The sequence below is a fragment of the Macrotis lagotis genome, chromosome 4, assembly GCF_037893015.1.
Source record: "Macrotis lagotis isolate mMagLag1 chromosome 4, bilby.v1.9.chrom.fasta, whole genome shotgun sequence".
Taxonomy (NCBI): domain Eukaryota; kingdom Metazoa; phylum Chordata; class Mammalia; order Peramelemorphia; family Peramelidae; genus Macrotis; species Macrotis lagotis.
The window spans coordinates 82848933-82874344 of NC_133661.1; the positions used below are offsets into that span (position 1 = coordinate 82848933).

At 35.2% G+C, this 25412-nt stretch overlaps 1 protein-coding gene across 2 annotated transcripts in view; it reads left to right on the top strand.

Moving 5' to 3' along the window:
• The first annotated feature begins 72 nt into the window (after positions 1 to 72).
• Positions 73 to 25412, top strand: part of LOC141521147 (insulin-degrading enzyme-like) — a 28239-nt gene continuing 2899 nt past the window's right edge. Inside the window, exons 1-10 of one of the 2 annotated variants that reach the window (XM_074233367.1) lie at positions 73 to 1210; positions 4912 to 5022; positions 5297 to 5417; positions 7963 to 8054; positions 9583 to 9694; positions 13315 to 13482; positions 14803 to 15075; positions 17360 to 17421; positions 23565 to 23637; positions 25200 to 25267. In XM_074233367.1, coding sequence (XP_074089468.1) covers positions 1100 to 1210; positions 4912 to 5022; positions 5297 to 5417; positions 7963 to 8054; positions 9583 to 9694; positions 13315 to 13482; positions 14803 to 15075; positions 17360 to 17421; positions 23565 to 23637; positions 25200 to 25267 — 1191 coding nt within the window. In that variant the 5' untranslated portion in view covers positions 73 to 1099. Of the gene's footprint in view, positions 1211 to 1253; positions 1836 to 4911; positions 5023 to 5296; positions 5418 to 7962; positions 8055 to 9582; positions 9695 to 13314; positions 13483 to 14802; positions 15076 to 17359; positions 17422 to 23564; positions 23638 to 25199; positions 25268 to 25412 lie in introns of those variants that run through there. The other variant, XM_074233368.1, reaches the window with a different exon arrangement.

A 25412-nucleotide genomic window follows, 5' to 3' on the forward strand; every position in this document is an offset into this window, starting at 1 on the left:
CACTGCCCTTATGCCTGTTGCTATCCATGGTGTCTGAGTGTGTTTCTTCTCCATGACATTTGCAGGAGATAATTCGATATAACATTTTTTTCAATGTCTTGGGTACAGGATTACTTGACATGTTAATCACAATTTTGGACAGCTCACTGCTGGAAGTGCTATCTAATAAATTGAATCATAGTTGAAATCCAAAAAGATCTAAATTGTTCTAGGTTGGACACTAACTCTGAAGATATTAAGCTACCATCAATTGTAAGGGTACAAAATGGCAATGCTGAACTATATCTCATAATGAGTTAATAATATGGTGTGACAGCTAACAAAGGTAATGAAATCTTAGACTGTTTTAGTAGAAATATAGTATCTACCATAGGATGGGTGTTTAAACTGGTCAGATCTCAGTTGTGGTATTGGGTTCATGTTAGGGTGCTCCATTTTAGAACAAACTATAGGACATCTAGAAAAGAGACCAGATTAGGATAATGGGGAAACTCAAAAAGTCATGTCGCTTTAAAGAGGAAATGTAGTGGGGGGAAAATTATAGTTTCAAGCATTTGAAGAATTGTCATAATGGATAGGAATATTACCATATTCCACTTGGCTCCAAAGAATAGAAATGAGACCCTTGGTAGGAGTGATAAGGAGGCTGTTTTCAACACAGTAGAAATAAAGACCTTGCTCACAGTCGATGCTGCCCAACAATAGAAAGAGCTCCCTGAGGAGATAGTGAACTCTCCAGCACTGAGCATCTTCAGGCCGAGGCCAGGGATGTTGTAGAGTGGCTGTGTCTGTGCTTGGGTAAGGGCTGGACTCTGATTCTTATGGGCCTATCCAGCCTCAAGGCTCTGGTTCTGAACTATCCATTTGTCTTCATCCTATTAAGCACAAACTGTGAGCAATTCAGTATGTGATCTGTGATTTCTACTTCCCTACACAAAAAGACTATCAAAACTCAGTTTTATAGATAGAGATGGCCCAACTGGATGTCTTGAGTTCCATTTGAAAAGGCCACACCAAACCAGGAAATAATAAACCAGTTCTTTTACTTTGCACATTTTCTTACAGCCCATTTGCTTATGTGGATCCCTTGCACTGTAACATGGCCTATTTGTACCTTGAGCTACTCAAAGACTCCCTCAACGAGTATGCATATGCAGCAGAGCTTGCTGGCTTGAGCTATGACCTCCAAAATACCATCTATGGGATGTATGTAAGTATCCAGATTCTAGAGCCTCCACTCATCAACTCTATTTCATATTGATTTGATGGAAGCATTTTTGCTGGAGGAAATTAGTTTAGTTTCTTTTTTATCTTGGACTAATTATATTTTCTCATCTCTTAAATTTTTAAGTTTGCTCTCATTCTAGGTCTTCAATGATATCTCTATTCCTGAAAACCAATTTGTTCTTTTTTTCCCTATACCTTTAATTGAATCATAAAATTTTTCTCTTCATATATAGTTTTTTCTCTAATCTATGGTTAACTTTGTCCCACTTGGTATCAGAAGTTGAAGTTTCCAACAGAAGGGAATGAAATCTTCCTATATGCATGAAATAAAACATTCTCTTACATCTTTTTCCTTGAAATCCAGACCATGAAGCTGCATATTCATACTCTTCGGTCATGTTTCTTCATTATCATGTCACTGCTTGAGGTGTCAAAGCATTTCTTTTGTGTTTTTTTTTGTTAGTCGCTACATTTATGCTGATCCTCTCCATTGCAACATGACATACCTGTTTATCAGGTTATTGAAGGATGATTTAAAAGAGTATACATATGCAGCTCACCTCTCAGGTTTGAACTATGGCATTGCATCAGGAATGAATGCAATACTTGTAAGTAAAAAATGGAAGAGCAAAAAGACACAAACAGCATAAAAGTCTTATGTTGAGCTTTGGAAGACATTAACTTTTGCAATTCTAAATGAGATGTTTGATGTTTCTTCTTGCATCTTTTTTCATGGATGAGAAATGCGATTACATTTGGAGCATTAATGATCAAGTCAGTCAAGCTCAGTGTCTGTAAAGCATGTGTAAGCTGTCTTCACCTGCATTCATCACTTGTTTTAGATGTTTGAAATATTGATTCATACTAAAAGCATGTTACTTTTCCCATCCCTGTAGAAATATTAACATCTAAAAAGGAAAACATAATTTTTTTTATTTTTAAAGATTCAGTGTTCCTATAATTTTTCTGGTTTATAAAAAGCCTGCATGCATGGTTGTATTATATTATTCCTTTACTTTCCTTGAAAATATATGTGCTATTGACTTGAAAAGCAATATTAGCATTATTAGAGTGTGCCTAGAAAGATCTGGAGCATCTTTAAATTTGTTAATTCTAAAGCAATTTTAGATGTTTCTCAATTTGGCATGCAATTCATTTCTAAATTAACATTCCTTTTGTAGATATATACCTATCTCCTCTAAAATATACTCTATAATCCAGAAGCAATGTGATATAAACTACTACATATAGATTCTTGCCTTTGCCATTCTCAGTTAAAAAGTTGATTTATTTAGTATTAACTTTTCATGCCATTCTCAAACTCCAATTCCAGTTAGTTTGGTTGTACATTTTTTGTGATAAATAGATCTTTCTTAAAGTTTGTTCATATTTTAAATTCAAAGGCAACAGGTATAATGGAAAAGAAATCCTCTTTTCCTCCCCTTTCTTCATCCTAACGCCATACTCCCATTCCAACCTTGTCCACCAATATTTCTGATCCTGGAGTCAAGAGATTTGGGTTGTTGTCTGCTTCTATCACTTAATAATTATAAGATCTTGGTCAAGATACTTTGTAGTTTTATCATAATAGATTTACAGCTGGCATTGACCTCAGAGGCCATCTAGTCTAACCTCCTAATTTTATAGGTAAGGAAACAGGTGTAGAGTGGTGCCCAAGATCACCAGGTCCCAGGTTTCTTTGGGGTAAAATAAAGGGATTGGACTAGGTATTTTGCCCTTCATTCTCAAAGAAGACCACGACATTAAGTAGATGAAGCCATAACAAGCATTTGAATTGAATTTGAATTAGAGGAGGCTGTACTGTGTCATCAGCCTTACTTTCCCCTCCAGAGCCTCTAAGATCAAGTGGTCAAGATATGAATCAGGATGACTGGAGGTAGCCCTAGATGTGAGCCAGTCAATGTTAAGTGACTTGCCCAAGGTCACACAGCTACTATGTGTCTGAGGTCAAATTCAAACTCCTGGATTAGGTCATTTTTCCTGGCTCTCGCATTTAAAGTAAAAGTTATGATTTTGAATGGAATATTAATAACCTATTTAAATTCTATATAATAAAGTACTTAATATCAATATTTCCTTTTCTATATGGAAAGAAATAATTTTTCTCCTATTTCATAATCTTAAAGTTAAGATAAAACCAGTTTATTTGATATTTTCCTCAGAAGCACTTTCTGAGGAAACAAGCTGATTAAGATAATGTATTTGCCTGTAGTACTCAACTTGGAAAGAGGCAGAGCTGGCACTGGACCAAAGTGCCCTGATGCCCTAGTCCCTCGACTCTGCCCTGCTGCTTGGATGCCTGAAGCCCCAGTGTAATATTTGAGCACAAAACCAACCCCACTTCTGGATGAAGAAATCTTGGAGATTTCCGAGGGAAATTCCAGAGATCCAACTTTGATGGTGTGCCCTGCTGGGGAGCATCAGGAACCCAAACTCATGGGTTCCAGAATTACTTTCTGAACCATTTTCATTAGAAAAGAGGTTGTTGGCTTTAATTTTTTTCTTTTCTGTGCTTGTTGTTATTTAACTGTTTCAGCCTCTGCTCAGTGGTTCATTTTTTCCCAACAAGCTCAGAACACTTAAAATGACCGTTTTAAAAAGGAAGGACATTTTTTTTTAATTTTTAACTTTTTTTTTTTTTACAACAAAAACTCCCTGTATACAATTATTTTAGGAGGCAGTATTAGGCTTTTAATATGAAAGTTCTTTCTATGGTAACAAATTCAGGAAACTAGACTAGGTGACCCCATCTCTTTTAGCTGTAGTTTCTTCATCTTTGAAAGGGGGGGTGATTCAAGTATCTTTACTACCCAGCAAGGAAATCAGCCTTATAGAAAGTAAAAAGACAATCAGTTGACTTTAGAAATGTGATTTAATTTTGGGAAGGTAGGGGGATATCATCATGGAAAGAACATGGGATTTAGAATCCTAAGATCTCTGATAGAAATTCAACCTTCCTACTTCTGCTGTGTACAGAATCTTGGAAAGTCTCTTTCCTTGGTTCTTAGTTTTTCTATCTATTAAATTATGTGGTGGAACTTAGTGATCTGTGGTCCCTTCCAGGCCTAAGTCCTATGAGTTTGTGTCTCATCATATACCATTGTCTTTTCATATTTGGAAATCAGTTCCAACCCCCAAACGAGAGGGCAAAGACATGGTAAGAAATGAAATATATTAAGTACAGAAGAGTAGCAGAGTAGCACAACCTGGTTGTTTTTAGATGTCTGTTGGTGTTTTGTCACTTGAAAAAGATATGTTAAGTACAATATGATAAAGTTAAGTGGAATAGATGTTCATTAAACTGTAAAATGCCTTTTAAGTCTCTCCAGTAAAATACCTAAAGCCTTCTCTTCTTCAAATAGTGTTTTTAATATTAACCTAAAAATGTTCTTAGCTTCAATCAGAAATTTAAATAATAAAATAGTTTTCTGATGGTTTCTTGTAAATATGAAAACAGTACATTAATATGTTTATGATATTTGTTGGAACCATCATGATGGATAAAAATGTTCAGTTAGTTTGGTGATGAATTGAATCTTTTGCTCAATGTTTTTTGGGGTGCATATAATTTCAGTTTTCTGAATGATAAAGGTTGGACTTTATATGCTTAGAAATCTTTCCTTAATACTTAAGAGATTATAACAACCTGAACTCTTTCTATAGCTTTCTGTAAAAGGATACAATGACAAGCAGCCTATTTTGCTAAAGAAGATTATTGAGAAAATGGCTACCTTTGAGATTGATGAAAAAAGATTTGAAATTATCAAGGAAGCGGTAAGTTCTCTGGACTTTCCACTCTTAAATCAGAGGAGATTGAATTATAGGCATTTAAAAGGAAGAACTGCAGTGCTATTTGATTGGTCCAAAGAAGTGGTGGTCTGGAGAATTAGCCTTGCTACCACTTCAATACCAGAGAAGTTCTGTAGAGCACATGACTTCACAAACAAATATCCTTAGGATGATAACATGTGTTGTGAAAAGATAACTTTTACAATTTAAAAATGTTTTTATGGCTAATTGGTTTGGTATATGCCTTATCCTTCCACAGTATATGCGGTCTCTTAACAACTTTCGAGCGGAACAGCCTCACCAGCATGCTATGTATTACCTACGACTGTTAATGACTGAAGTGGCCTGGACCAAAGATGAACTCAAAGAAGCTCTAGATGGTGAGACTCCTTTACCCACCTTAGTCTTAACATTATGAGATTTCTTTGTCTAGTGTCACCTCAACAGTGACCTGTGATCTCATTGATGTAGACGTAAGTGTGGAACGGAACCCCCTAGGACTCAGCAGGAAAGTCCCATGACTTGTGTGACCAAAACCATTTGTCATCTCTTCCTGCCAGTTGATGTATCCTTCTGAACTTAGATGTTTTGTCCATTGTTAAGCCCATATTTAAAGCCTTCTCAACTTGATAGGATTTTCCAGAAGTCATGTTGTGACCAGCCTCCTAGAAACCCAGGCCACAATGAGGCATTCCTAGACCATCAGTGGAAGCTGCCTAGCATTATTTGGTTTGGGCACAGTGACTTTTAAAATGTTTAGAGCTCTTAGACTAGCACTAAAACCAGCAGCTTAGACACCTAGATATAAAATGGAGTCACAATTCACAAGAACTAAAGAATTAGGGTTTGCTGTTATTCAGCATTTTGGCTTTACTGCCATTCTTTTGAGCCTAATCAGTTGTGTAATTAATTAAATTCAAGGATATTAGAAAATATAAAACATGAAAGTACAGGTTTTATAAGATGGGCTTACTGCCTTTATGTCCTACCTATTCTGAAGTTTTCTTAAAGACCTTATGTTGGGTGCCTCTTTTGTTTTTAAACACTTCTGGAATTCTTGAGGAAATTACCAGCCCTTCCTTTTCTCCTTGTCACCTTTAGTACTGGGCTATTTAGTACAAACAAATACCTATTTTATAACATTAAATTACTTTTCGAACTATTTTCATTAGAAAAGATGTTTTTGGCTTCACTTTTTTCTTTTCTGGGCTTGTTTTTTAACTGTTTCAGTTTCGACTCAACAGTTCATTGTTTCCCAACAAGCTTAGAAAAATTAAACTGATGGTTTTAAAAGGAAAGGAAATATTTTTTTGAATTTTTAACTTTTATAACAAAAGCTCTATACACAATTATTATAGGAGGCAATAGTATACTTTTGATGTGAAAGCTATTTGTTTTTTTCTGTTTCTTTTTTTTTTTAAGTTTTTGCAAGGCAATGGGGTTAAGTGGCTTGCCCAAGGCCACACAGCTAGGTAATTATTAAGTGTCTGAGGCCGGATTTGAACTCAGGTACTTCTGACTCCAGGGCCAGTACTCTATCCACTGTGCCACCTAGCCGCCCTTTTTTCTTTTTTTAAAGGAAGATTTTATTTATTTTGAATTTTACAAATTTCCCCTAATCTTGTTTCCCTCCCCACCCCCAAAGAAGGCAGTCTGTTAGCCTTTACATTGGTGAAAGTTACTAAGTATTTAAAAAAAAATTTAACTATAAATTACATGAAGCCTTTGCATTTATGCAAAATTTGTTAAACCCATTTAATAAAATAATGACTCTTTAATATGTATTTTTACCTCCATAAGATTTATAAGGCACATATTTATTATTTAGTTTATTAATCTTCCTACACCATCTGAGTAATTCCAACTATTTTGTTAGGTGAAAGAATAGGTATTCAACATGATAGGAAACTAAAGTTATTTTTAAGTGATTAAAGCCTAGGTCAAAGGACAAGTGATTTTAAGTAAAGCAAACATATTAAAAATAGCAACTGTAATAGGTGTGAAAGAATACCTTCCAATTTTTGTGAAGGTGAATTCTGAATTTTAATCATTCATTTAATTAAAGCAACATTTAATCTCTTGTGTGCAGATGCAGGGTGAGAATCTAACTTTAAGAAGAATCCACCATAGTTTCTACCTTTTTTAGAGTCTACACTCTGGTAGAGAGGATAGAATTTACATGAATATAATTATAATGTGGAATAGTACAAGAGTAGGACAGTAGAGAGGAAAGAGGTATATCAAAACTATGTGTAGAGACTTCAGATTTTAAAGGTTGTTATCAGCTTGGCAGGATTGGAAAACGCTGTATTGGGGCATGGGGGTGGCTGGGTCAGTATTTGCAGTGAGTTTTAATGGTTGAGTAGATGTTCATCAGGTAAAAAGAGAGGACGTTGAAGACATACAGGATCATTTTGAGCAAAGGCTTAAGGAGGGGGATCCCTGGGGTGTATTCATCCTATAATTAGTTGCCAAATTTGCTTGAGGTACAGAGTTATATACTTCCTCTGCCCCAAGCACTTATCTCTATTTGAAATTTCTTGTGCTCAGCCCAGATACAGTGTTATCAACTCAGTAATCAGAAATTCTTATTGGCCTAGATTTTGTTTAGCTTTGTAACCCCTTCAAGTCAAGCTAACCTTTTTCTATCTACTCTCACTCTATCATGGAAGTTTTCTTTTTATTTCATTTAGTGGGAAAGTTTGCCTTCATTGTTAACATCATCACTGTTTCTCCCTTTCATCACTACCATGCTTCTAGAAATTGTTTTTAGAACAGTTTGGATTACAAGGGGAGGGGAAATGGCTTCATTTAAATAGTGATAAATTCAAAGTTGGATAGGTATGTTTCTTCAAATTATCTTTGGTTTGTATATTTTCATATTTAACTTCATGTTATTGAATTAATGGTATCTTAACATTATAGATGTTACTCTCCCTCGCCTTAAGGCCTTTATACCTCAACTCTTGTCACGGTTACATATTGAAGCCCTTCTTCATGGAAATATAGCAAAACAGGTTTGTGACATTTTTATTATGTGTATAGGTTTCCATAGTTCTTTGTGGACCTTTTCTGGTTATAATTTCACTTTAGGTTTGTAAAGCATCTTTCACTAATTTGATGCTCATAACACCTCTGAGATGTTGATATTATGGATAGTTCTATAATCATTTTACAGATGAAGAAACTAAGACTCACAGAAGCTAAGAGATTTGCCCTGTAGTCATAAATGTCAAAGTCAGTCTTTGAATTCAGGTTTTCTTTTGACTTCAGTTTGTCTTGGGGTTACCAGACAATCAGACAACTATTTAACATCCTAAATGAGTGGATTCAGTTTTTGCTGATTTCCAAACTCCTTTACCACATATTCCTGTTTTCATCTACTGTTCTCAGCTGATTTCATCTTTAAAGGTTAATTTGAACTGAGGATTTAAGTTGAGAGTGTCATCTGTTCCAAAAATTGTAATAAAATATCTATTTTATCTTCAACTTTTATTAATTAAAATATTTATCGATCACTTATTATGTGTAAGGCATTGTTTTATTTGCTGCTTTCCAACTTAGAACCTAATGATGGATTGCTCAAATCATGTTACTGTAATATTTGTCATTGTCAATAATGCTGCCACTCTCCCCTTCCTCACTAAATCTTCTGGATTAAATCATCCTTCTCCTATCTGCTATAGTTTTTGCTCTGATCCTCCTTTTCCAACAAAAAACTTATTCTATGATACCATAGCAACCCTTCAGAGAAATGAGTGAATGGTGGGGCAGTCTGACATTGCTTAAAAAAGTAGAGATAAAGGAATATTTTATTTTCACTGTTTATCTTGAATATTTTATTGGTGATTTTTTTTAAATCCCTGCCACTTCCCTATACTTAAAATACCTCTCACTGAATCCTACCTCATAAGGACAGTTAAGCAAAAAAAAAAACTGCCACAAGTGACTACATGTGACAGCTTTTTCAATATTATTTACCTATCATCCAACACTGTTCTACCGGGAGGGAAGATACACATTAGTTTATAGTGATTTTTGGAGAACCATAACCATATGTGAATTCAACTGTACTGACCCTGCCCAGCTATGGAATTTTTATTTCTTCAGTTATATAAGATGTGGCTTTCCCCTTATTTTAACAGTTGCAGATGGGGGAGCAATAGAATGTTGATTTTTTAATGATACATGCCTCAACTGAAACTTCACTATATTGATAAATTTAATTTTTGGATGTGTGTGTGTGTATATAAATACATACATATATGTATATGTGTGTGTATGTGTGTATGTATGTGTATATATGTATATATGTGTGTATATGTGTGTGTATATATATATATACATATATATATATATATATATATATATGCATTTATCTAGGAATAGAAATAAATTTTTACAAATATTCCAGTTATTGGCTTATTTTTCTTTGGATGGGTTACCCCAGGAGACGTATACCCAGATTACTCTATGATTACTTTTTCAAAGATAATATATCTGTACATTTGTGCAAAATATAATAATGGATATCTTTTTCTTTAGGCTGCATTAGGAGTTATGCAAATGGTTGAAGACACTCTTATTGAATATGCTCATACTAAACCTCTCCTTCCAAGTCAACTTGTACGATACCGAGAAGTTCAACTTCCTGACAGTAGGTGTCAGTTTTATAAATGCAGAAATAATCGACACTTGCATATTTTATGTGAATGCCGAAAATAGAGATCCCTTCTGTTAATTTAGATGTGAAGACTTGTTCAGGCTGGGTGCTTCCTAAATATTTTCTTGGGTGGAATTTGGATTCGTGTTAGGTCAAAAGAAGACTCTCCAGAATAGTTAAGCATTTCCCAAGGAAGGAAACTGAAGACAGGGATTTACATTTGGAGATGTTGTTCCAGGTAGATTCAAGATGGGAGTGGAGAAGAGACAGGGAATTAAGTTATAAACTAGTGAAGCACGCCTAATGACATTTATTTCCAAATATTGAAACTGATTAGAAATGAGTCTGTCAGAGCAGAAGCTTGAACACAAATTACTGATGCCTAAGGATAAAATATATATTCTTGAATTCTGCTTTTAATAAGAAATTGAACTATAGTAAATTCCATTAATTTATAAGTTGGAATTTGCTGTACCTTTTCATTTTTATGGTGAAAATTCTTTGTTTAGATGGAGAAAACTATTCAGTATCATACAAGTTAATCCAGTCTAATTGTCTTGTATGTATGTATTTTTAAAAATATTTTATTTATTTTTCCAACTACATCCAGTGGTAGTTTTTTGCCAATTATTTTTTTTAACATGGTTAAAACCCTATAACATGGTTATAACCCTATTAAACATAAACCAATATTGAATATGTTGTAAAGCAAGAATCACATCTAAATGGAAGAAAGAAAACATTAGAGAGAAAAAAAATTGAATCATAATAAGCTTTGGACTTTATTCAAACTCCACAGTTCCTTCTCTGGACATGGATGGTTTTTTTCCATCACAAGTCTTTTAAAATTGTCTTTGATTATTGTACTACTGAAATGAATAATTCTATCACCCCATGTTGTTGTTAATGTGTATAATGTTCTTCTGGTTCTGCTCAATTCATGCAAGTCTTTACAGGCTTTTCTGAAATATCATCCTTCATGATTTCTTATAGAACAATAGTGTTCCATCACATACACATACTACAGTTTGTTCAGCCATTCCCCAGCTGATGGGCATTCCCCAATTCTTTGCCTTGAAGAGCTGTATGAATATTTTTGTACATGTGGGATTTTTAACCTTTTCCCTGATCTCTTCAGGATATAAACCCAGCAGTGTTATTGCTGGGTCAAAGGGTATACACAGCTTTATTGCCCTTTGGGCATAATTCCAAATTGCTTTCCAGAAAGGTCAGATCAATTCACAACTCCACCAGCAGTGCCCCATTGATCATTATCCTTTCTGGGTCATTTTAGCCAATCTGAGAGATGTGAGGTCATACCACAGAGATGCTTTAATTTTCATTTCTCTAATCAATAATTATTTAGGGCAATTTTTAGATAATTTTGATTTCTCCATCTGAGAATTCTATCTTTTGACCATTTATTATTTGGGGAATGATTTTATAGTTCTCTATTATGGTTCTCTATTTTAAAAATGAGGTTTTTTTTGGTTAGGAACACTAGTTGTAAAAATTGTCTTCCGATTTAATGCATTCTTTTTAATCTTTGTTGCAGTGGTTTTGCTTGTGCAAAACCTTTTTAATTTAATCAAAATTATCCAGTTTATTTTTTTATAATTTCTCTAACTCTTTAGTCATAAACTGCTCCCCTTTCCATAGATCTGACAGGTATTCTATTCCTTCTTCTCCTAATTGGCTTATAATATTATCTTTTATATCTTAATCTTGTACCTATTTTAACCTTATCTTGGTAGAGGATATGAGATGTTGGTCTCTGCCTAGTTTCTACCATTGTATGTACTTTCAGAGGGCATAAAAATATCATGAACAAGACATTAAGATTGGAGAGTTTGACAATTCTCTACATAACTACAGAATTATTTTCTTTAAAAATTAGATATTTACTAACATTTAGATATTTACTTATTTTAACTGGTAACTGGTTTCAGAAATTTTTGACTTTGATATCACCAGTTAACTCTTATTGCTGGTTTGCTAATACAGTAAAAATCCTTTAGATCTTTTCTTGCCATTATGACGAGTAATATAGTGTGGTAGACAACTGTGGACTTGGGGTATGGTGGGACAGGATTTGAGCCCCAACTCTGACACTAGCTGTGTGACTCTGGACAAGTCATTTTATCTCTTTGGGCCTTAGATCCCTGAAATGAGGAGTTGAGCTAGATTAGTTCTAAGATCTTTTCCATCTCTATAAATAAAAGCATTTTACAGAAACTTTTTGATTTGTGGAAGTTACTTTCACATATAGATGTTAACATCTGTAGATTTATATAGATAAATAACATATATATATATAGTTATAAATGTTAACATACCTTGGCCAAAGATTAAATTCCTGTTCATATCTTCCCCCCAGCCCCCCCCCGAAGGAAGAACAAATAAGTGATCAATGCTTCATGTTTCTATTTATCCTCTTCCCAAGATAATTTTTATCTATTAAGCATATGGAAGTGAGTTAGACTCTTGAATGTGGGACTGGAAAAATGATCTCAAATCATGTTAGAAGCTTATTACATAAAAAATGAACCATAGCTATGGAAGAATAAGAAGTACTATGCATTCAGTTTTGTTTTTTCCTATTGCAGTTGGAGCTTAAACTTTAGCTATTATTATAGAACCACATACTTACAAATTTACAAACCATTACAATTCCAAAATAACTTAGAAAAATTGTTACAATAAACAGATTATTAATGACTTAAACAAATTTGTGAACATTCCTTGCTAGAATGATTAGGCATTAGTTAAGTATATAGAATTAGAGTTTGAGAAATGGAAGATACCTTGGTGTGTTTTAGTCTTTAAGTTTTATCATTTAAGAATAATTTTCAGAATCAGAAGATCCTTTTACTGTATTTCTGCTGAAATCTCCTATACCCATAAAAACTTAAATTTATTCAGTTTGTAGAATACTATATTGAAGGAGCACATATATGCTTCTGTGCATCTGTGACTGTGGACTTACTTGAACATTAATACTTTTGTAGATAAAATAACAAATTAATAATAGCTAGCATTTATATAGTGCTTTAAGTTTTGCAATCCACATTCACAATATTATCTCATTTGATTGTCACAACAACCTTGAGAGGTAGATGCTATTATTAATACCATTTTACAGATGAGCAAACTGAGGCAGATAGAAATTAAGTGACATTCTCCAAAGGTCACACAGCTATAAGTGTCTGAGGTAGGATTTGAACTCTGATCTTCCTGATCCTATGTCCAGTGTTCTGTCCACTACACCACCTTGTTGCCAAATATTCAAAAGGTAAATGTATCTTTACTGAGGTTTCCCCATTTCCCCTCTATTTTAGGTAAAACAGCTGATTTCACATACCTATCTGGCACCTTATAATTATTGACCAATATTGCTAAACAAAAATGAATAACCTCAATTAAAAACAAGAAATGTCAGTCCCTTTACCTTTTGGGGGTTCATTTTTCTCACCTGTAGAATAAGAAGTTTAAACCACCCCAGTTTCTTTCCAAACCTCACACTGTCTAATTATACCTACAGTTGTTAAATTGACCAGAATTCTCAATGTATTTGGGTTTTGGAGTCTAACATCCTTTTTGGAAACTTTCCCTAGGAGGCTGGTTTGTTTATCAACAGAGAAATGAAGTTCACAATAACTGTGGTATTGAGATCTATTACCAAACAGATATGCAGAGTACCTCTGAGAACATGTTCTTGGAACTCTTCTGCCAGATCATCTCAGAACCTTGCTTCAACACTCTGAGAACCAAGGAGCAACTAGGTGAGTTCCCTTCCCCTTGGGGTTATTTTAAGGAGGAAAAAAAAAAAAGCAGAATTTCATGTGAGGTAAGCCAATCATCATTCTTGGGAAGAATGCTTTCAACACAGCTAATGTACAGAAAAAACATAATAATCTTGTCACTTCTCAGAACTTTAGAGGCTAAAAAGGTAGAGTTCTATAGGAGAAATAGAAAATAGACAGTAACATCACATGTGGACTGGCAATAGCACATTTATGTCATTTCTAGGTCTTCATGTTGAGAATGAGATCAAGCACAGAATTGGGATGAATTCAGGGATCTTAGAGTTAAAAAGCTATTCCTACTGGGGTAGCATACTTTGGATAGTCCCTTATTAAAAGTAATAATAGCACAAGGAATTCTTGGGATATAGTTATTATCCCCATTTTACTGAGGCTGAGATTAGGAAACTGAGGCTTAAGAGAGTTCATTCATTTGCCCTGGGGTCACATATTATCTAGTAAATGTCAGCTACAATTTGGAGATCAGAATTCAAGACCAAGACCAGTGTTCTTTCCATTACTCTAAGATGGAAGCTAATTGGATTGGTGAGCTTTCAGGAAGCTTGGAAGCTAGATGCCTATTTAAAGGGCATGAAAGTGAAAAGAATAGGAGAAGAGGTGACAGTTTGTATGTTCTGTCTCTTAAGAATAGGAGTAACTGGGGCAGCCAGGTGGTACAATGCATAGAGCACTGGCCCTGGAGTCAGGAGGACCTGAGTTCAAATTCAACCTCAGGCACTTAATACTTAATTGTGTTACCTTGGGCAAGTCACTTCACCCCAATGCCTTGCAAAAAAAAATTGGAGTCACTGAGATATGTCTGTAGCCTGAATGGATGGAGTGAGCCCAGAATGAAGGACACTGAGTATGAGAAAGACCTGTCTTTAACAGGTGCAAGAAAGGACGGGAGAATGGAAATGGTTGCTAAGTTTTTCAGTGTTATTTAGAAACTACATTTTCATCCTTAGAAGCTAAAAATGTTCAAATAATTAAAAGAAAAAATTTGAAGCAGCATGAAGCACAGTGTAGCCTTTTTTCCCTTTGCTCTTGTTAATTTCACTGATTTTTCAAATTTAGTTTAAAATATCTCATGAAATGCAGCTAAGTGGTACAATGTATCTGGCCCTGGAGTCAGGAGAACCTGAGTTCAAATCCAGCCTTCGGCACATAATAATTACCTAGCTGTGTGACCTTGGGCAAGTCGCTTAACCCCACTGCCTTGCCAAAAAAAAAAAAAAGGCTCAGCCTTAAAATCTCTCACAATTCAGGAATTATAACTAGTTTGCATTTGTTTTGAAGGTTACATTGTATTCAGTGGTCCCCGTCGAGCCAATGGCATCCAAGGTCTTCGATTTATCATCCAGTCAGAAAAACCACCTCACTATTTAGAAAGCAGAGTGGAAGCTTTCTTGTTATCCATGGAAAAATCTATAGAAGACATGAATGAGGAGGCCTTCCAGAAACACATTCAAGCCTTAGCAATTCGACGGCTAGATAAACCAAAGAAACTGTCTGCAGAGTGTGCTAAATACTGGGGAGAAATCATCTCTCAGCAGTATAATTTTGACCGAGGTAAGGTGGAAAGAGTCAGTTATTTACAGCCATAGTTGGAGCATTTATATATTAATTCCAGGTAGCATGTGATAGTAGAAACTTATAAATGATGATAATAATTGCCCAGAGAGTGTCTGTGATCTCGTAGGTAGAAAGTGGTTCTTAGGGTCAGATCACATCACTTCTTGGTGATGTAGAAATGACTGATGCATGATCATTGCCCTTCAGAAAGAAGAGGAATAAAATGGGTATGCATTGTCCTAGAGAAATAAACATATGTACTAATAGCCATGAAACCACACTATAGTGCAGAATCCAATAAATATCAGAAGATTACAACTAAGGGTGGAGTGAATGGAAATTGGACTTGACATTAGTAAAACCTAAATGGAAATCCTGACTCAAACTGAGTAGCTGTGAGACTTTGGACAAGTCACTCAGTATCCTTCTATTCTGTAGCAACAGCCTGTGGGTTGTTGTGGGGTTCAGAGAAGATAATACTGAAAGGGCTTTATAATTGTTAGCAAGCTTCATCATTATTAACGCTGTTGTTATTTGGAACACTCATGAAAGCCTGTGATGTTTAATATTATTTCCATGGGGGTTGGGCTCTCTCACTGAAAGGTACATGAAAGAGGTTATACTTATGTTGAACCTCAAGGGATAAAGAGGGATATCGTTAGAAGGAATTATGAAGGAAAGGGATTTGCAAATAGGGAAGAACTGTGAATAAAAGAATGTAGAGAATAGAGGGCATGAGGCATGTTTGGGAATTAACAGTCATGGAAATCTTGTTGCCAGACCAGAACCATTTTTACTCTTTGGTAGTAAGGGAGGAGTGGATAAAAGTTCTTGACAAGGGAAGAGACATGCTCAAAGCTATAGAAGAAGAATTATTCTGGTAGCAGTGAATTAGACTTGAGGCAGGGAAAATAGCTTATGTGGAGATCATTTAGGAGACTGAAGTATTTTTTCAGTCATTGAGGGCCTGAACTAGAATGGGAATGTAGTCATGAGAAATCATGTCACTAATTACTTAATTAGATGAGAAGGATGGAAAGAAGTGGAATATGACTCTAGGGATGTTTTAAGACCTTTGACTGGGAGAGGAAAATCACAAAGAAGAAGAAACCAAAAATAGCAAGGATAGTGCCTTAGGGGAATGGCCATATCTAGGGAGAAATTACTACAGTCTGAGAAAAGGAGGAGAACTGGCAGAGTCCAATGTAAGAGAGAGCCAAGGAGAGGAAATAATAGGAAGGAAAGAATAGACAATCTTTTCCTTATTGATGATTTTTGAAAACTTTTGTTTGAGTAGAGTGGTTAGAGTGAGGAAATAGGCAGTGACTACAGGTGGCTCTTCTACAAATTCTTGCTCTAAGGAGCAATAAATGGGGCAGCAGCTTGAATTAAGAAGCACTATTGAAAAAAGGGTTTTTTTAATGGGGAAGGGGAATATGAATATATATAATTATATGTTATATATAATTATATATTATATGTAATTTGTGGCAGAAGGTGCAAGGAGCTAGGGCAAAAAATACCCAAAGAGAGGAAATAGCATCAAAAACACAAGTGGAGAACTTTATCCTGGAAATTAGGAGAGACAGAGGAGAGAGAAGAGGTGAGAACTTTTTAGGTTAAGGAAAGTTCAAGTGTGGCCTTTACTACTTAAATGAAGTTTTTTAAAAGAGAGTCTTGCTGAGGAGGTGGAGGGTGGGAATCATATGGAATTAGAGACACAGAAAGAATGGGAAAAGTTTGGAATAGGGTACTGTGAAGAATTCAGGAGAGAGTGAATGAACTAGAGGTAGCTAAAAGAATACTAAACATCGGCATAATTTCATACTTAGCAGATTTCAAGCAAATCCTCATTTTTTCTCATAATGTGTCTGTCATTTTATCCCCAACTGAGACATTATCAAATCCCCCCAGGTCTTTTTAAAAGGGCTTTGAAATACTGTTTTTTTCAATATTAGCTAGTATAATCTTTAAGAATTAATACAATTTGGGGTGGCTAGGTGGCACAGTGGATAAAGCACCGGCCTTGGAGTCAGGAGTACCTGGGTTCAAATCTGGTCTCAGACACTTAATAATTACCTAGCAGTGTGGCCTTGGGCAAGCCACTTAACCCTATTGCCTTGCAAAAGCCTTAAAAAAAAATTAATACAATTTGTTCCATATTTGATCACTTAAAATTTCCCTTTTGTTCAGAGAAGTATAGTGGGAGGTATCATCTTTTTAGCCTTTACATATTTCAAACTTATTTTGATATTATGTTATTTTCATCCTTGATTGCCAGATAACACGGAAGTTGCATATTTAAAGACACTAAGCAAGGATGATATTATCAAGTTCTACAAGGTAAGTTATATGCGTACATATAGATGTTAATTAGTAACTGTAGTAGGTATAAAACTAAAGCAGGTTTGTAATTATTCATGTATTTTTGGTTAAACCTGTTTATAATCAATTTATAGTGCATTTTGATGTTTTTAAATTTCCACTTCTCAGCAACAGTACCTGGAGCTTGAAAAATAGTGTGATTTAAATTTTTGTTGGTTTATACAGATTATATATATATATATCTACACACACACACACACACACACACACACACACACACACACACACACACACACACATATAGGCATATAGACACATACATATGAATATTAGTACTAGGGTATTTTTTCTTTTTTTTAATTAAAGATTTTATTTATTTTGAGTTTTACAATTTTTCCCCAATCTTACTTCCCTCCCCCCACCCCCACAGAAAGTAATTTGTCAGTCTTTACATTGTTTCCATGTTGTACATTGATTCAAATTGAGTGTGATGAGAGAGAAATCATATCCTTAAAGAAGAAACATAAAAAATATAAGAGATAACAAGATCAGACAATAAAATAGTTTTTTGACACAACTTTGTTCAAACTCCACAGCTTTTAATCTGGCTACAGATGGTATTCTCCATTGCCGACAGCCCCAAATTGTCCCTGATTGTTGCACTGATGAAATAAGCGTGTCCATCAAGGTTAATCATCACCCCCATGTTTAGGTTTTTTCTTTCACATCTTTCCATTTTACTTGTTTCACATAGCCTATTTTACTACTTGTCCTCTTTAAATACATGGATGGACAGAAATTAAGCATTTGCCATTTTCTAGGAACTGTGCTAAGCATTTTACAGTTATTATCTCATTCTATCCTCACAACAACCCGGAGAGATAGTTGTTATTATCCTATTTTACAGGTAAAGAAACAAAGGCAAGTAAGTTAAGTGACTTGCCTATGGTTATAGAGCTAGTAATTGTCTAAAACCAGATTTGAACTCAAGTTTTTCTGATTCCCAGAAATCTTGCTATGATTTTTTTGCTGCAGAGAATATGCTTCTAGCACAGGTAGCAAGAGAGAGGGGAAGAGTAAGCAGGTCTGCCCATAGTATTTTTTTAATAAAGAAAAACCCAAACCCTAAGTTTTTCTTCTAATCCAGACAATCAGCCCATAAACTGACTTACCATCACTACAGTCAAAGACTTCTCTATCCACTCCTTCCAGAAAACTTTCATGTTTACATTTTGTATTTTTCCCCCCTTCAAAAGTGTCTGTGCTGTATTGAAAGATTGAGACATATCTATTGTGAATTGAGACAAATCACGAGTTAATAAAATGGCAGTGGTGTTTCCCCCTATTCTTTGTAAAGACCTACCAGGTCATAGGATTAGATTCAGAGTCACAAGAGAGGAAGACCTCAAGCTCCCTCCACCCTGCTTTTAACAGTTGAACATCTGAGACTAGGAGGGGTTAAGTGACTTTCCTAGAGTCACACACCTTGTAAATGTTTGATTACTCTCTGTGAGCATGCTCTAATTACTAAACTTTTCCCTCTCCATTTTCTCATCTTGAAAAAGGGAATAATAAGGCTCCTACCATACTGAGGCCTTCAGATCTTTAAATGCTATAATAACTATTTTTGAGAAGAATGATTCCAGTATTGAGTACAATCTAATGCCAAGAATGATTTTAAGTGCCTTATTTTGCTATTCAGAATTTTTTCCAGAGAAAAGGATATTATTAATTCAGAACCTTCCTAGACAGCTTTTAAAAAGGGACCTGAGAAATCCTTTCAAAGATGTTGTAAATTTAAAAAAAAAATGCAAAATAATTATTAATTGTCTGATTGTAGTGAACCTGTTGGTTTCTAACAGGTGAAACTTAGAGGCATAAAAGATTAATATTTTTGTCTGTTGCACATATATTTCATGCCATAGGGAAAACCCTATGCTCATTTTATATGATTTAGATCATCATTTTTATTTTAAATGAATGGCTTTCCTTTTAAGACATAGTTGGACATATCAGAGATGTACTTTGAGTACTTGTTGGGAATAGAATAGTACCATTGTAACATTGCTTCTGTGGGAGAATACGATCTCTTAACAACTCTTTAGAAACACCTGTCACCTAACAGAGCCTGTGAGTGTAAAAGTATGTTTATTAAAAGCACATCACTAAACCAAGGGCAGTCCCCACCGAACCTCTCCTGGCAAGCCTCTCTGCTTGGCAAAAGGTTTAAGATGTACAGCAGAGCAGAGTGGACAGAGAACCGGCACTCTCCATGCTCTGAGCTGTTCTCTAAGGTTACAGGAGGCAGTCTAATCTTAAACCTGTCCCTAAGAGTTATAAGCGTATCAGTGCCCATCATCATAATGCCTACTTCACCGTGAAAACATGCTCTAAACCATTCTGCTTAGCAGAGTCAGTCAGTTTCAATTCTCCCTCCAGGCCACCTGCTGTCCTTGGGGTATTCTTTTCCATGTCTTCCTGTAAATCATCCATCTGAAGTCCACTCATCATGCTGGGGGTCTTACCAGGTGTTATATAGCTATTAATTGTATAGAGTTCCCATTTTTACTGTGCATTAGCTTTTACAAAGTGATTTCCTTCCTCCCCTGTGAGGTAGGTAGTACAACCATCATCCCTTTTTTACAGATGAGGAAACTGAAACACAGAAATTAAGTGGTGGGTTAACATGATCAGATCTCACTGAATGTAATTGTTAACATAATTAGTGAGTCTTTAGAATCAGTAGGGAGGAAACATCTTATTTATAAGTTATACTTATAAAACTGTTAAATGCTTTGTAATGGATTTTTTTCAGAAGTGAGATTTGAGTAACTGCAGCCAGAGAGACAAATGGCAGAGCTGCTCCCATTCTCTGACCACGTTGTGCTCCCTGATGCTTTGCAAAAGGCAAATCCGAGTCATCTCTTGTTTTCTCCCTTTTGTTGGCATCTTGAATCTTCTGTATCATCAATCAGTTAGTTCTCTTATGCAGAAATAGATTTTGTGAACAATGTAATGTCACTGAGGGTGGTACCTGTGAGAGTATATGGAACAAATGGTATGAAGGTTTGGGATTATGGTGCCATTTACAACTGTAATGTTTCTCACAAGAATGAATAGAACTGTTTTGAAAATATGTTTATTGGGGCAGCTAGGTGGCACAGTGGATAAAGCACCAGCCCTGGAGTCAGGAGTACCTGGATTCAATCCAGTCTCAGGCATTTAATAATTACCTAGCTGTGTGGCCTTGGGCAAGCCACTTAACCCCATTTGCCTTGCAAAAAAAAAAAAACCAAGAAAATATGGTTATTGATAAGTCAAGCCTTTAGCAACAGGTGACTGAATTTTTGAAACTGCCAGTTACAGAATGGAATTATTAATTTGTTAGGGAGTGATGAGACCCCAGCCATCTTTGTCTGGTTTGTTTCTGTATTTTAAAAAGGGTCTCTTATGGAGAAAGACAATCTTACATTCTTACCATCTTCAATGGTGGCTTATTCTTGTGCAAATAAACATTTGACAGAAGATAAATTGACAAAACTGATTTTGTATGCCTACATGCTCATATCTCTTGTTATTGTCAGTGGTAATTATTAGGCTGGGGAGAAGTAATAAAATTTTTGTTAACTCCTTACTATTTGTTGGTCATCATGCTATGGCTTTTATTCACCTCATGCCTGAGAGGTTAGGTAGTATTATTAGATACTTTTTAAAATTGAGTAAGCTGAGGTAGAAGATAAGTGACTTGCCCAGGGTCACACAGCTAGTAAGTTCCTGAGGCAGGATTTGAACTTGGGTCTTCCTATCTCCAGGTCCAGTGCTCCATCTCCTACATTACCTAGCTGTCTTAGGAAAGATAAAGGTTATATTTCTCAGTATTAATGTTATTTATCTAAGCATGAGTCAGTAGTTAAGATTTCTTTAAATTTTCTCTTATTTTTCTTATATGAGGTCATTATTTATCTTAATTACTGCATGTATAAAGTTGAGGCCAATTAAAGATAAAATAATTTTAGTTTATTGGTTTATGTATGTACATAACTAAAGCACTTTAGAAATGTACTGGAGTTCACACAAAATCATCACCAAATAAAGATAAGTACTTTAGTACTTTACAGTTCTGTTCTCTCATTCTCAGAGCAGCTTTTTTCCTTTTCTTTTTTTTTTTACAACAGAGAACACTAACTAGAAAAATTAAGTCATTACATTATAGCTTGTTTGTTGTGTGTCTTGCACAGTGGATCACCAACATTCTTGTTTTGTATTCAGTGCCCCCCCAACCTTTTATTTCCAAAACATAGTTGTTAAACTGGATTATCAAAGATTGGGGGTAGGGTAAGGTTCCTTATCTTATTTGAGTCTCACAGTGTTCCTTCCCTTATGCAAAGTAGTGGAAATTACCCATAGGATGGTGAAAATATCCTGGTAAAGAAACAAGAGGAGTCTCCTTGATTGTATCTGGACGCTCCATTGCAAGCAACACTAGCTTCCCTCCTTGATTCCCAGAATCCTCTTCTCTCTGCTTGTATTTTAGCTCCTTGAGGATAGGGACAGGGTCTAAATTTTGTTTGTATTCCAGTAGCACTGACCCAAGAATTCAGTCCTTTAATAAAGACTTATTGGTTTAATTTAAAATGTTCAAAAGAGATTTTTAAAAAGAAAAAGATTCAAAGCATGCTTATCCCCACCCAATGTATCCTGGGAATCCACATTCTTTTCTGCTTTGAGAGATGATTCTCTGCTGTCTGATAGGAACCTGGCTGCCTTCATGATAACCTTCACCAGGTGGAGAAGGAGTTCAGGTTACCAGACAGTGCTTAGAGTCTTAACCATTCAGCATTAAAGTTTTAAAGAGAATTCCTTGAGATGACGACGATGATGATGATGTGTTAATATGCTGCCCCCCGCCCATTCCTGTGGTTTTCTCACCTCATAGAATCTTTTAAGATACAGCTTGAGAATTCTTATATTTCTTTCCGCCTATGGTTCTACCTCTGCCAGAGTGGGTGACTGTGCCATGCTCTCCCAAAAGTAAGACAGGAAAGAACAATTTTTGTGTCAAATTTTTTGCCTGACCATCTCCTTACTAGCCTCATTTTCTGTGAAGAGCTGGGGTGCAATGGTTAATGGCCGTGTGAAGTATTTCAATTCCATGACCCATTCAAATGGACATTCTAAAATTATTTTTGAAATAAAATTATCAGTTTGGGGGGGGAAGATGAGGAACAGCAGCCACAAACAAAAAAAGTACTGCTTAAATACAACCTTCTCCATGAAGAACTAACCCATTTCCTCAATGACTAGTGCCATTTTTTCGAAACTGCCTTTAACTAATTTTATTAATTTTTTATTCTCTCTTAACTGTGTATGTATGTGTGTGCACACATGCACATGTGTGTGTGAATTTACATATATAGTACACTTTCCCATTCAGCTGCATATAGTAAATGTATCCATTGATTGCATTTGTATCCCCATTAGGCATTTAATACTTGTTGGTCAGTTTATTTACTATTCAGTATAGTTCTGCAGTTTAAACACTTGCCAGCTGTAGAAAACACCTTCCATCATGCCCAGCTTTGTACCCAGCACTTTTGAACCTCTGGATTTGAGTATATTTAAAATCAGCAATATGGAAAATATTTTTTCCTCCCCTCTCTCCCCTGAAGTATTTTATTTCAGAATATATTCAGCATTTGAATGCCTTGTCACTATCAGATATAAAAGCATACTCATTGAATACTACAATTGACTTTTTTATACTCAATTTCCTTTCCATCCAAACAACCAAATCATTGATTGCTAAAGTATAAAATTCATTTTGGTACAGAAAAGAAGGAAATCCAGTCAAACAATTACCATGATGAAAATTTTTCTTCTCCCTTCACTTAAGTCTCATCTTTTGCTCGTAAGGCAAAAAATGTTAGAATGTAGCTAAAATGTATTCTATTTAGTAGAGGCCTTTTTCTCATTTTATAACTTTTTTTAGTCTCTGCTTCTCTATAATCAAGACTACATACTTTTCTCCAGTTTATAACATCATTGAAGCAGTTTTTCAGGATTGTTACTTAGCTTGTATTGTAACTTATTGATTTTTTTTTTATTCCTTTGGGCCGTTTACTCCATCAGAGACAATAGTTGATTTTACCTTTTCTCTGCAGGAAATGTTGGCTGTAGATGCCCCCAGGAGGCACAAGGTATCCGTTCATGTTCTTGCCAGAGAAATGGATTCCTGTAAGTACTATCTCTAATCAATATTTTACTTACTTTTTTCAAAAAGCACTAATAACTTTCAGTTGTTTTGTATTTCATCTATGCTTCATGCTAGGCAGGAGATGTGGGGTGGTTGTCTAAAATCCAGAGAAAGTAGTCTTCATTTTGTGCTATCGGGTAGAGTATCTGGGGCTTTAAGGCTATTAGAATGAACCTGAAAGAAGAGACTTCTATGAGGGTTGTAAATTGTCTCGATTTTACCCCCAGGAATACCATTTTTCTATAAGTTACTATTTTGTAACTTTGTTTAACAGTTATGTGTAACAATTGGGACATAATTTATTGTAAGATAGTCTTATATGCAAAATGATCAGGCCACCATTTACTTTGAACATCTCATGTCAGTGAACCCAGGAAAAGTGCAGTATTGATGCTCTTGGGTTGTAATGATAAATCTTATTAAAATTCTAACTCAACTCAAATTCACTCCATGAAGATGTACGTGTTCTGTACATCTTGAGATGTACATGTTTTTTTTTTTCTCTTTCAAACTATAAGCTTGTGGTCTTATGTACTCATTTATAACTTGGCATTAAAGCATGGTAAAAAAAGTACAGAGCTTCTAATTGATAGATATTTCTATTTTCCAGGTAGTTTATTTCTCCACATTTATTCCATATTGCTGCTTTAAAGTTTCATTTCTCATCTGCACTCGGCAGTACAGATTTTCTTTACTACCACACAAATGAGCATCTCTTGAGTCTTCTGGAAAATAAGGCACAAGTTTAAAGCTTTTAGTGAATAATTTTCATAACTATTGGAACCTATTGTTTTGTGTCTTGTTTTAGTGTTTTCTTGGCCTTGAGAAGTATTAAGGGCATTTGACCATGTAACTTCCTTTATCACTTTGCCTTTTTTTTACACTTAATTATCTGATTGAAGCTGTTGAATAGCTAATCATGAGAAATGCCAGTGTTGTCACTTTATTATTTTTTTTTATTTTTATGTTTTTAGATTTTTCAAGGCAATGGGGTTAAGTGTCTTGACCAAGGCCACACAGCTAGGTAATTATTAAGTGTCTGAGGCCAGATTTGAACTCAGGTACTTCTGACTACAAGGCCAGTGCTCTATCTACTGCACCACCTAGCCGCCCCAGTGTTGTCACTTTAACAGAGAAATTAAAGGAAGAGGCCTAAGGGTTACTGCTCCTTAGCTTTTAGAATTTAGAAAGAGTTTGTAATTGCTCCTAGGGACTGTGGGTATTTCAACCCATGCCAATTAATTGGGAATTGAGAGGGAGCAGTTAAGTTGAGCAGGAAAGGAACAGAGAAGACCTGTTGCAGAAAGTTTTTTTTTTTTACATCCAAAAACTAAAGAATTATTATTGTATTTTTTTAAAGTAATATTTTTAGCAACAAGTCTTAAAAGTTATGATCATATAATTATTTTGTTTAAAAAGAAACTAAAGGAAACTATATATTTAATTGTATTTTACATTAGAAACTTCATGAATTTTTTTTTAAACTATTCTGGGTGTGGCAGTAAAAACAGCTAAGTGATACATAACTTTTGTTATCTTATAGGTCCTGTTGTTGGAGAGTTTCCATGTCAAAATGATGTGAATTTGACACAAGCACCAGCCTTACCCCAAGTAAGAAAGTTCAGTCTTTACTGTGAAAGTGTTGTATTTAGATGATTATCCAAAAAAGGAAGAGACTTGTTACTTTATGCAACCTATTACTAAGAAGTCTGGGATCCCAGAGTGTTGTTGGAATTTCAGTTCTGTGGATTCCAGT